This window comes from Bos javanicus, chromosome 13 (assembly GCF_032452875.1).
Source record: "Bos javanicus breed banteng chromosome 13, ARS-OSU_banteng_1.0, whole genome shotgun sequence".
Classification (NCBI taxonomy): Eukaryota; Metazoa; Chordata; class Mammalia; order Artiodactyla; family Bovidae; genus Bos; species Bos javanicus.
The window spans coordinates 57,900,337-57,912,851 of record NC_083880.1 but is presented as its reverse complement, the minus strand read 5'-3'; the positions used below and the strand labels follow the sequence as shown (position 1 = coordinate 57,912,851).

General features: G+C 51.6%; 1 protein-coding gene across 1 annotated transcript in view; it reads right to left on the bottom strand.

Annotated features, from left to right (window-relative positions):
• Positions 1–11,738, bottom strand: part of APCDD1L (APC down-regulated 1 like) — a 50,613-nt gene extending 38,875 nt beyond the window's left edge. Inside the window, exon 1 of the mRNA XM_061437046.1 lies at positions 10,979–11,738. Coding sequence (XP_061293030.1) covers positions 10,979–11,234 — 256 coding nt within the window. The 5' untranslated portion in view covers positions 11,235–11,738. The remainder of the gene's footprint in view (positions 1–10,978) is intronic.
• Positions 11,739–12,515: the final 777 nt, after the last annotated feature.

Genomic DNA, 12,515 nt, shown 5'->3' with positions numbered 1-12,515 from the left:
CCAGCATCTAATTTCCGTTGGCCAGCACTGGTTTGAGGGATAGAAGCCTGTGAAATGACCGAAGAGGGATATCCAGAGAGAAGGGAGGGGTGTCAGAATGAGGGAGGCTGGGTGGGCCGGCAGGGGGCCAGGAAGCAGGCAGGGGGGAGAGGGGGAGGCAGGAGGAGGAGGGGGAGGAGGGAGAGGCAGGGCCTAGGGCAGGGCACGCCTACGAGAAGCCCCACGGAGGCCTGGATGCCCCGGAGGAGAGGAGGGGCCCGTGTGGGGATCCAGCTGAGGGGGATCGTAGGATCTTGGTGGGGACGTGGGACTCCTGGCCAGCAGTGCTAAGGTCTCAGTGGGCCTTTCGAGGACAGAATAGGGGAACGTGGTTACCGTGTGGGGCCAGGTGCGTGAGATGCGATGGTCCTAATCCCTCCAAAATTGCCTGGCTTCCTGTGCAGACTGCAGACAGGGACTGGGGAGGGGGCGCCGGTGTGAGAGCTGCTTGGGTGGGGGCTGGGCCTGTTGTCCAACTCGGGGCAATCTTGATGCCCCACTTCATGGAGGAGGATGCTGGACCCCCGCCCACCCCCATGCCTCACTCTATTAGGTCCCAGGGGAGCATCACCCAGCCCCCCACACCGGGGGCTTAAACCACAGAAATGGATTCTCCCTCCCTCTGGAGACCAGCTGTCCCAGGTGGAGGTGTGGCAGGGGGGTTTCCCTCTGAGGCTTCTCTCCTGGGCTTGTAGACGACTCCCTCCCCTCGTCCTCAGTTGGTTCCCCTCTTTATGAGGACGTCGGCCATTTTGAATTACAGTCCCCCTTCCCATGACCTCACTTTAATGCCATCACTCTGTAAAGACCCTTTCCAAAAAGAAGGGCACATTACGGAGTTCTGGGGGTTAGGACTTCATCATACAAATTTTGGGGGTAGGGTGCGGGGCATGCTTCAACCCATAACACGGGCCCCTGCCTGCGGGGCTGGTGGAGGCAGGACTCTGTCTACCCCCGGTTAGTGTATTGGCATTACTAAGGAATAAGGCAGGGCAGCAGAATTCCCTTTAATCAGTCTTCAACCTCCTTCCTTTCCCAGCAGACCATTACTATCAATCTGCCTGTCTTTCTAGACCTTTGTTATGGAGGGATACACAGAAATACGTGTTGCAGGTGGGTGGGTGGGGGGCAGACTGTTTTTAAAACAAAATTTAAATCCTCTTTATGGTGAAAAACCTAGCTAATGAAAATTATGTTTCAAAACAGACAGAGGCGTTCTTTGTGCTAAATATGGTGTTGTCTCATTTGCAATGGAAAAGTCCCTCATTAAAAAAAAAAAAATTATTAAGAGGCCTTACAATACAAACCACATTTTCCAACTCAATAGCTATAAGGTCAGCCAAGCAAAGACAATGTAAACTAGCTTCGAAAGTGTGTTGCTCAATAATGAAATGTTTTCAGTAGGGGGAGGGAAGCAGCAAGATAATCAGACTGGTGGTGGTGCGGCTGAAATTTCAGCCCCCCCGAAATGCACCCCTTCAGTAATTGGGGACCTATTAGACGATGCTTAAGTGCGGCTTCAGATACTGCATTCCTGATTAACAAGGATATAATTTCTTGAAGGGAAGAAGGACTCTGTTCACACCCTTGGTTATCCTGAAGTGGCCCTCATGCACAAAGAAAGGCCATTTGTCCAGCGGGAGCTGATGGGACACACCTGGCCAGGAAAAGGGTTGAAGGGGCTGGGAGGGATGGAGGAGGAAGTTCAAAGGTGTCTGCCTGAACTGGCTGCCTGTTTGGACGTGGAGTCCAGTTTGGACGTGGAGACCAGCCAAACCCACACCTCCCATCCCTGAGAACTTTGGTTTCCACTCGAATGCCAGCCTCCCTGATGACAGGTCCTAAGCCGGTACTGCTTGGAGATCACAGGTCCTCCTCCCTCGGACAAAACCTCTCATCCTTGGAGGGTGCCCTGACCTTCATCACCTCCTGGTGGACGTCACCTCCAGCTGCTGTCCTTCCCTCACCAAGGCCACGGGCCCCACTCTCACATCTCCCTGTCCTCTGTGGAGTCTCATCTCCATCCTGTGTCCACCTGGGAGGCTGGCCTCCTCCTGGCTTCAGACCCCGTTGACTGCTCACGCCCTTCACCTGCGTCAGGACCACTTTTGGGTGCTGTGGTCAAGACCCTCAGCAGCAGTCACCAAGGTTGGGTGGACGTTCATTTCTCGTCTGCAGGTGGGGCTGGTGTGTCTGCTGTGTCCGGCAGAGTTCTCCAAACCCCAGCCTTCCGCTCTACCTGTCCCTGGCTGTGACCTTCACCGGCGTGGTCTCCTGAGGCTCTGCTCCACATCCCACCCCACCACCAAGACAGCAGGCCCCCGTGTTCTCAGAGCATGTGACCCAGGAGCATGGTGTCCCCTGGCCTGGACGCCCCTCCCTCTAGCTCGTCTCACCTCTGGGATCTTCAACCTCCTTTCCTGGGCCTCAGACCTAGTCAAGTCCTCTCTCATACCCCCTCTTCCTCACACCACTGCGCAGCTTAATTCACCTCCTCTGGCAGCCACACTTCCCCAGTCACCATCTTTCCTTAGTACCACTCCATCAGTCATTCTCTTGTTTCTTATTTATTGTCTGCGCTCCCCTACCCCACCCCACCACTCAATTAGAAGGCAAGCCCCAAAAGGGCCATACCAGGCCCATTTTGTTCATGCCTGTGTCCCCAAGACGTGGAACAGTGCCTGGCACACTGTCAGCATCCACTGAACACCCCTTGAAGAATACTTGAATGAAGAAATGTTTCCATCATTGGAGTTGAAATTATACCAAGTTATCCAAAAACATAGTAAATGCATATTCATTCATTTCGTTCTAAATTAGAATTTGGAGGAGAGAGACAAAGAAGTTTGTAGTTAAGTGGGATTTAAAAAAAAGAACTTTCTGAGCAAATTATCTGTGTAAACAGGGGACTATGTTTCACCCTCTTAATAATGAACTCCAGCAGCTCTGGCCTCAAACACTCTGAGAAGCTCTGTGGTGATGAATATGCAAATTCCAAGCAATTCCATGTTTTGTTGAAGCCCTTAAAGGATTCTGGAAGCTCGGTATCCTAACCTCTATTCCCCGAGGCCCCTGCCAGCAGTAATAATGGAGAGCCTGATATAATGGGACTGGGCTTAAGCTCTTTACCTGGAACACCAAGTTTTCAAGAAGTCAGCATCAGGAAGTTTTCAGGAATTCACTGCTAAGCATGATGGCATTTCACTGTGGCAGAGATGAATACATCTCTGAATTGGCCCCAAACAGGCATCTCTAGTCCCTGAAGGCTTGGGGTGGGGTTTACCAGGAAAATGCAGCTAGTCACTCCATCACCAGGTTAACAGTTTTCTGAGGTCTTATTGGTTACTTTAAGTTGACCTCCCTGTAAAAGGCAGACGAAATGTAAAACTATCGTAAGAAAAAAAAGAAGGGCAAACATCAACTGGAAAAGCCCAGGCACTCTCACCCCCTGGCAAGTTGGTCTTCATTTCAGTTAACTGGGGGTTGCTGCTAAGGAAAGTGGAGCCCATCTGAACCCGGTTAGAGCTGACGGACCAAACAGTAGACTTCAGTTTCAAACTATCTAGAAACCACACCCAACCACCAAAAACACATGTTAAAACAACTCTTAATTGTACATTTCAGAGGACAAGTAATTTTGTTTTGCTGTGGTCACTGGTAATTCCAAGCTAAATACATCTCTGTGTTGAGCTCTGTTTTTACTCGTATTTGGGGGCAAGAAGAGGGTTAGGTGTGATTGACTGCTTTGCTTCTCCCTTTTTATAAAATTTAATATTGAGGTTTGGAGAGGGCAGCTCAGATTTTGTAATGCACATTGAGCTCTTGGGATAGCTGTGGGCACAGGCCTGAGATTCGTGTCCCAGGTAGGAGGGGAGGCAGCTTGGCTCACAAGTCCTCCAGAACTGGAGTTAGTAAGGGAAACTTTGCTGTTAGCAGAAAAAGGGAGCAAGGAACCTAGGCAGGCAGACCCAGCACTTGTCCACTGCAGTTTGGCTTCAAACAGAAGAAGGCTTGAGAAGGGGGTGGCGGGAGAGGATTACTCAGGACAAACCCTCCACTGTTAATGAGACCAACAGGTAGCACCATGGATCTCCCTGGCATTTGTGAAGGATCCCACCTTCCCTGGTTCCTCTCTGTGATGGGGAATGGGTCTCCTGGTCCCTGAGCTAACCATGTAGACAGACTATTAGTACCTTAGGGCCACCAGGGAGCAGTGAGTTGTGTGGACTTACTGGGTTGGTATCTCACATGCTGTGGATGGTTGCTGAGCAACCAAGAGCTCACTGGTCTGCAAACTTTTTAGGAACCCTAGCCCGTTGGCCTCCATTTCTTCAGGTGTGAAATGGCAATGACTGTAGTGTCCAAACAATACGGCAATCGTAAAGAAGTAATATAATGCTCCTACAATGCTTAACAAAAGCAGGTGCCCAGTGGATGTTGACTTTTTTACTTTTTTTTAAATTTAATTTTTAATGGGAGGAAAATTGCTTTACAATGTTGTGTTGGTTTCTGCCATACAACAATGCAAATCAGCCATAATTATATACATATCACCTCCCTCTTGAGCCTTCCTCCCTTTCCCCCATCCCACCCCTCTAGCTCATTGCAGACCCCTAGGCTCAGCTTCTTGTGTATACACTAGCTTCTCACCAGCTATCCATTTTACACACGGTAGTATATTTATGTTGATGTTACTTTTTCTGTTCGTCCCACTCTTTCTTTCCCCCACTGTGTCCACAAGTCCGTTTTCTGGGTATGTGTGTTAGTTGCTCAGTCTTGTTCGACTTTTTGCGACCCCATGGACTATAGCCCACCAGGCTCCTCTGTCCATGTAGTTCTCCAGGCAAGAATACTGGAGTGGGTAACCATTCCCTTCTCCAAAGGATGTTCCCAACCCAGGGCTCATCCTCTGTTGCCCTCTTCTCCTCCTGCCTTCACTCTTTCTCAGCATCAGGGTCTTTTCCAATGAGTCAGCTCAGGTGGCCAACGCATTGGAGCTTCAGCTTCAGCATCACTCCTTCCAATGAATATTTAGGGTTGATTTCCGTTATGATTGACTGGTTTGATCACCTTGCAGTCCTAGGGACTCTCAAGAGTCTTCTCCAGCACCACAATTCAAAAGCATCAATTCTTCAGCATTCAGCCTTCTTTATGGTCTAACTCTCAAATCCATACATGACTACTGGTAAAACCATAGCTTTGAGTATTTGGACCTTTGTTGGCAAAGTGATGTCTTTGCTTTTTAATATGCTGTCTAGGTTTGTCATAGCTTTCCTCACAAAGACCCCCCCGCCATCCCTCCTTCCTGAAATTCATGGCGCCGTCCCACCCACTGGATGGGCACTTCAGGTCCACTACCAGGCAAAGGCAACCCAAGCCCCCACATGCCTTTGAAAGCAGGAAGTCAGGCTTCTGACTCCTTTTTCATACTTTGCATCCCTGTCCTCCTCTGACTCTGTCCATCACCCTCTTTGACCCCTCCTCCCCAGCCACACTCCTGACATCCCAGACTGCCTTGCAGTTGCCCCCTCCGCAATCCCACAAGGAGAAGGATAGCATATTCCCCAGATTGGACCTTGCAGGGCAGTGTCTGTCACCTTAACAGTGATGTGAGTGACCTCACCAAGCCCCTGCTGTGTGCCTGGTGCTGTATTAAACACTCCACATGGATAGTAATACCGACTTCTCACAGTAGTCCCTTGGGGTCGACTTCATGAAGGAGGAAACTGAGGCATGGAAGGATGAGGTAATCTGCAGCAAATGGAGCAGCTGGAATTTGAATGTGGGAAGCCGAATTCCAGAGCCCAGCAGCTCTGCAGCCTTTGCAGATGGACAATTAGGATCCTTCCCTCTTCAACAACTCTCAGATTAACATTTAATTGGGGATTTAAAACGCTGTTCTTGTTAGCATGCCTGTGGTCTCTGCGCTGCGATCTTCCCCATTAAGTCGTGTTATGTAAACCATCAGCCCAGATGCCACAGAGCCTGTGGATCTCCTGGCGCCCAAACTTGGCTCAAAAGCCCAGTTCTTTCGAGCAGCAGCAGAGCAGGGAGCCTCTTGCCTGAGCTTTGAGCTGAACTGCCTCAGGAGAGGGCAGCTGAAGCAGGAAGCTTGATGGTCCGCAAATCTCAGCCCCTGGGCTTGCCGGCTGGACGACCTTGGGTGTGTGGCCTTGCTTCTGTCATCTGTAGAATGGTGCCCATGGCACAGGAGGTTGCAAGAATCATGGGGTATCATTTATGACATGCTTGTTAGCATAGTGCTTGGGCTGTATCTCTCCCCACCGAGGAAAGTCAGTTTCTCCTTCACACACAGACACCATATGTGGTCATTCATAGTAAGACTATCTGGCCATCTATTCTCCTCTTGGGTGAAAAAATGCACATTTTGCTTAGAAACCACATGCCTTCGCATGTTTCAGCGGAATAAATGTGAAAGAGACCAGGAACAAAGAGTAAATTCTCTTTCAGGAAGTTTGGGTGGACAAACAGAAAGCTAGGGAAAATGGCAATGTATATGGGAGACAGCTACTTCTCTCTATATAAAAAGCACTAACAAATCAATAAGGAGAAAAAAAATTTTTTTAAGTTCGATATAAAAATGGGCAAAGGAGATTACTGGAGGTGTCATAGGAAAGTCAATGAAAGGGGTTATATACAGACATTCTTCTTTACTCATAACTGATGGAATGCAAGTATAAATAACCAGGCATTGCCACTGGCAAGATTTTTAAAGAAAAGTAATGATGAAGGTTGGCAAGGATGTGGGGAAAGGGTCTCATAGCCCTTCCATGGAGGTTGTTGACTGTGCAAGCCCTTAGAAAGGAAGGCTCTGGGGAGAATTTACACACATATTTTGCTGCAGCAATTTCATGACTAGGGATTTACATCCAAATCTGCAGATGAAGGGGAGGCTGGGGGCAGGGAACAGTATTCTAAGCAGAGGAACAGCATGTGTGTGTGTATAGGCTGTGGTGGAAAGGGGCGTGGCCTGAAGGACAGGCTGACAGAGTGTTTCTGTATCCTGGTGGTGGCTGGTGATACCTTCTCTGAGGAGGAAGAAAGCCTGTCTGTGAAGTGTGCGGGGAGGAGGGTCACACAGGAAATGGGGCCACGGACAGGGGCTCAAAGGAGAAGGCACGGGTATGAACACAGCTGAGCAGGACAGAGGCTCTGGCTGGGACTGAGTATCCCTGGAGGGTGGGGCTATCATCATTCCCAACTCGCTAATGGGGACATAGGCGACAGGGCTGGAAGGTGACAAAGCCAGGATGGGACCCGGGTCTTTTCAGTTCCTAAGATGCTGCTCTCAAGCTCTCCATAGCACACAAGACGTGTTAAACTCAGCCAAGACCGACCAACCTCCCAGTGCACAGGTGGAGGTCCTGGGGGACTAGTCCTGCTTCCCCAGGGAACCAAAGCCCACTTGAACCCCTGGTGGCCCTTCGCACAGGGAGGTCTGACGTTCTCTGGGACATCTGTTCACCATGACCCTTGCACTCCCCACTCTGGGTCGGGGGCTGGCTTTGGGCAATAAACTTCTGAAACCCATTCTGGTTTGAGGATCAGTCTCACTGCCTACCACCCGGCTACAACTCATGGCCACCTCTGGCACCAGCTTCAGAATTCAGTTCCTTCCCCGGATCACCCCCAGCTCAGCCTGAACTGCCCTCAAGTTCAAACTGAACTCAGTGGCCTCTTTTGGCATTGGGTTCTTTTTAGTTACTTTATTGATTAATTTACTTGGCTGCACCAGGTCTTTTATTTTTTGCCTTTTTAAATTTTTACTTTGCGTTGGGGTAGAGCCTATTAACAATGTTGTGATAATTTCAGGTGAACAGCGAAGGGACTCAGCAGGGGCTCATTTTGGCTTTCAGCTTCCATGAACATAGTGAGTATCCAATACATTTCCCAAATAGTTCTTCACACATAGCTTCTTACTAGTTTGCCATCCAGATGGTTTGGAGACCAACGAAGCTGTTCTGTTTGTCTTGAGCTGATTATTTAGACTTTGGAGATTCCAGCGTCAGTCAGAATACAAGTGAAATAGCTGGCCACAATGATCCAAGCGGTGAGAGGAAGTTTTCATTCAAAAAAACTTTTTTTTGTTTTACGTAATGAATACAATTACCTATCTCCTTTCACCTTTGATTTTTCGGACCCATCTACTAAGTTCATTTTCTCCCCAGCTTTCACTCTTAGTTTTGAAACAGAGCCCCATATCCACAAGTAATTTATTATGGAATAGCCTGTGATTTTGTCCTAGTTAATCTGTCTCTAAATGATAACTTGCCATTGCAAAGTATATGGCTAGAGATAAAAGCAGGGCTGAAATTAGAAAAAAGAAATACAAATGAGAGGGGGAAAAAAAGAAGCTGTGGTTTTTCATTTTCCCCCTCAAGCATAAATTGTTGAGTAAGGAGATTTTTAAGAGCCAGAAATTGCTGAGGAGTGAACCAAAGCTGGAAGCCACTGCACTGGCACAAGACACATCTGGCGATGCAGGGTTTTGACAAGGGTCTGCTGCAGCCGGTAACTAGCCACCCTCACCCACAGCCAGCTCCTGTCATCCCCAGGGAGGACATTTTCAGAGACCAGGGGAGAGTGGACAAGCGGGAAAAATCAACGTCTAGATTAGAAACTACTTCAACTGTGTTGTTTTTCTTGAGGTCCTACTGTGCCTTTGATTTCCTGATTGCTCAGAGCAAGAATAACAAAATCCACCTAACCTGGTGATTTTTGACAGATTCATCTGAAAGTTGAATTTGATCTGCCCACACCAGTGGGTCTCAGCCGGGAACAATCGTGGCCCCTGGGGACATCCAGCAGCTTCTGGGGACGTTTATGGTTTTCATAGCTGGGAGGTGTTGTTACTGGCGTGTGGTGGGTGGAGGCCAAAGATGGTGTTCCATGTCCTCCAGGGCATGGGATGGCCCCCAGCAGAAAAGGGTCTGGACCACAGTATCAACAGTGCTGAGGCTGAGAAACCCTGGTGGGGTGTATATGTGTGTGTGTGTGTGTGTGTGAGAAGGTGCATTCCCGTGGTGGGGCCGTTGGTGTGCCTACAGTAGTTTCTTGAACCTGGAGACATGAAGTCCAGGCTTGCCTCTGCTCAGGTACCTCAATTATCTAAGTATCTGAAGGATTAAAAGGGTTCTGTCTCCTTTCACTAAAGCACAAGGAACTTGTTGCCTGGTGATGCAGCCAGTGGTGAGAAGGACTTTGGGAAAAGGGTTCAGTGGAAAATGGGGCCCGGCTCAGAGCGAGGAGCTGTGAAGGCAGCCCGCACGGGTCTGTCACCCCAAGGTTGAGACCTGGGTCTCAACCGCAGGCTCCACAGCCGCCCCTTCTGTTCACCCAGGCCTCCGGGTACTCTCGGCTTCTCTCCTGTGGAGTCTGTCTGACTTGGGGTGGCGAGAGGTCACCTGGGAGCGAAGCAGCAGGACTCCAGAGAGCCAAGAGCGAGGCTACACTGGCGCTGATTTTATTGGCGTGACAGAAGCACGGGGCCTGCCAAGGACAACGGCCCTGTGCTGTGACCAAGGCTGCAGGTTTCTGGGGAAATGTGCCCTACTGGGCTGGCCCATCCCATCCCCATGGGATGGAACCACTTGGGAGGAGGAGAGGTGAAGACACAGCTTCCTCCTTCTCCCCCTCCCAGCTCTGTGCCCACAGGGCAAGCACACAGACTCTTTGCCCAGCCTTCCCCTCCGTGCCCACTTCCTTCCACTCTTACTTTCCACTCTTACTTACTTTTGTGCCCAGTGAGAACTCCTTGGCCATGGACAGCCGTGCGACCTCTCGCCCCAGCCCTGAGGTAAACATCCCCTTTTGGCAGATACATCTGCAGCTCTTCAAACTGCCTACACATCCTCCCTTGACCTTCCTTCAGACCCGGCTCATCTCTTCTTCAGATATCTAGCTGAGAAATTCGGGGCTGATTGAAGAGCTGCAGAGAGACCTGACTTTGCTCCTTGCCTGTAAGTGGAGAAAAGCGTGCTCAGCGATAACTGGGCAGTGTGTCTTCCTGCAGGATAGACACCTCGGGGCTGGGCAGTGTGCTAGTCGCTTCTCCTGCTCTCCTTCTTGTAACCCTCACAATAACCCCAGACAGAGGTGAGGATCTCATGAGCCCATTTGATAGATGAGAAAGTTGAGGCTAAGAGAACTGATGGACATGCCTGTCCAAGTTCACACAGGCTGATATGAAGCTGATCTGGACTTCTGAGTCAGGTGATCTGACTCCAGGAATAGAATTCTTAATCCTTCACAAGGTGAGGGTGCTTGGGGGTGAGCCCGGCACACTGTGATTACTATTGTCATCTTTGCCAATGGTGGTACACCACGGTCAGCGGGCATAACAGAATTTTGATCTTCCTACCCTCTAAGAAGAGGCAGCTGGAGAGCAGTTAGTTCTGGAGACGACGCTGTCCCCTCTACGGGGGTCCGGTCCCCTGACCCCCTACCCCAAGCCTGCTGGGCACCAGAATTTGAGGGGTGGGGTGAGGGTCACTGTGCCCTCCCCTCACTTCTTCTGTAGCTCTGCTGTAGGACAGCAGCTCTGAGTCCCCGCCCATCTAGGATTCAGTGGGCAAGACCAGATTCTGCAGCCCAGGTCTGAGTGACGTGGAGCTTGCACCTTGCTGAGGGGCTCCCAGTGGGCTTGGGATCCCTGGAGGTCAGGCTGCGCGGGCACTGAGCACAGAGGGGCGCGCACGTGGTTCCGCGCCCGGCTTCCCAGCACAGGGTCCAGGAGGAGGCTGGAGGTGAAGCAGGTGCCCGGCCAGGTGAGGCTGGAGAAGAGCGCGCAAGACGCAGAACTGCCGGCCTGGCTCACCAGCCCACACTGCAGTCCCCAGGAAGCCCAAGGAATGTCAAATGGCAGCTCCCTCCCTTCTGACCTCAGGCAGCGAGGCAGTGGGGGGAGGGTGGCACCTACCTCCCAACAGCACCAGGACGCAAGCGTAGGGGAGCATGGCAGCCGGCATCCCGTCGAGGGTGGCAGGACGGCCCCTGGGGCGCCTCCACACTGTGTGGAGAAGAGGCGCCGGCGCAGGGCTCTCAGGCGGCCTCGGACAGCGGCGGCCCGGCTGGGGTCCTGCGAAGAAGTCACGAGGGTCCTGCGCCCCCCTCCGCTCTTGCACGCGCTCGCCCTCCCGGGCTGTTGATAGTTGTAAGGAGAGCAGCGCACTCATAGGTCCAACTTTCCAGAAGAGGTGGAGACAGCCCCCGGCCTTGCTCGCACAGCCTCGCAGTGCGCCCAGCCCTCTGGCGCAGCTCCTCCTGCCATTCAGAACCCAGTCGACCCCCCTCCGTGCCCTGGTTCTTTCCTCTCCCCACCAAGTCTCTGCAGTGAGCCAGGAGGCCTCCCGAAAACTCTTGTCCTGGCCAAGCCAGACATTGCGGTGCGCTCCTCCGCAAAAGCAAAACCCTATGCAGGTTGTCCCCTCCAAGGGCAAGAGGGTCGGGGGCAGCTCATCTGTGCCCACTGGGCCCTCAGACCCCCAAGGCTTCTCTTCAGGCCTTCCAGACACTTTTGGAAAAGTCGCGTCAACTTGGAGTGCAGGAGCGCAGTGAATGTGGCCAACCTGGGGCGCCCAGCAGCCCACAGCCGCTCCCTGTAATTAGCTCTTCTCTGCTCCAAAGAGCATCTGGGCAAACAGTGTGGAGCCGACCAGGGCGGTTCCCCCCACCCCCAACTCCTCCTCCTGCCCCCACCCCTAATCCCCATCTGAGTGAGTCAGCTGAGGGTGGCTGCTCAGAGGCAAGGCAGCTGGGAGAAGGAGGAGGGAGATGGATGGGTCAGGCCACCTCAGGGCCTGACCTGAGGGCCTGGGCTCCCCCAGGCAGCAACTTAGTAGTAGGGAAGACTTGAAGGACAGGAGTAGCATCTGGGGAAGGAACCTCCCAAGTTATTGGATTTATGAATGAAGAAGCGACAGAATCACTTGGATTGGAGAAGTGGAAGTTGAAGGGCTTCCCACCTGCGGGGATCACCAGAAGAACGGAAGTAAAGTCGTGAAGGCGGGGTTGGTGGGGGGCTGAGATGTGTAGATCAAGGTGTCCATTTTCATTGTGTTGTCCTTAACAGTGAAAGAAGAGAGAGTAGATAGAACCAAACGAGAGGTGGAAGAGAGAAGCTAGAAGGAGAGAGGGGGAAGAAAGATAAGGAAAGAGAAAAGGGCAGAGAGGGAGAGAGAAAGACAGGGACAAGGAAGTAAGGCAGAGAAGAGAGGCAGATAGAAAAGCAGATGGGAAAGGGAGGAAGAAGAAGAGAATGAAAAAGAGGGAGGAAGAGGGAGAGAGAGAGATGGAGGATGTCCCTTGGGGAGGACTTGGGCACGTGGGGACATGTCTGTGCCCAGGGTGCGTGTCCAGGCAGCTGACCTGCCCTCTGAAGAGACCCACCTGTCCACACTTGTGGGCTGCTTGGCCCTGGGGGTCAGTAGACAGCACCCCGTCTTTTGATTTTTTAC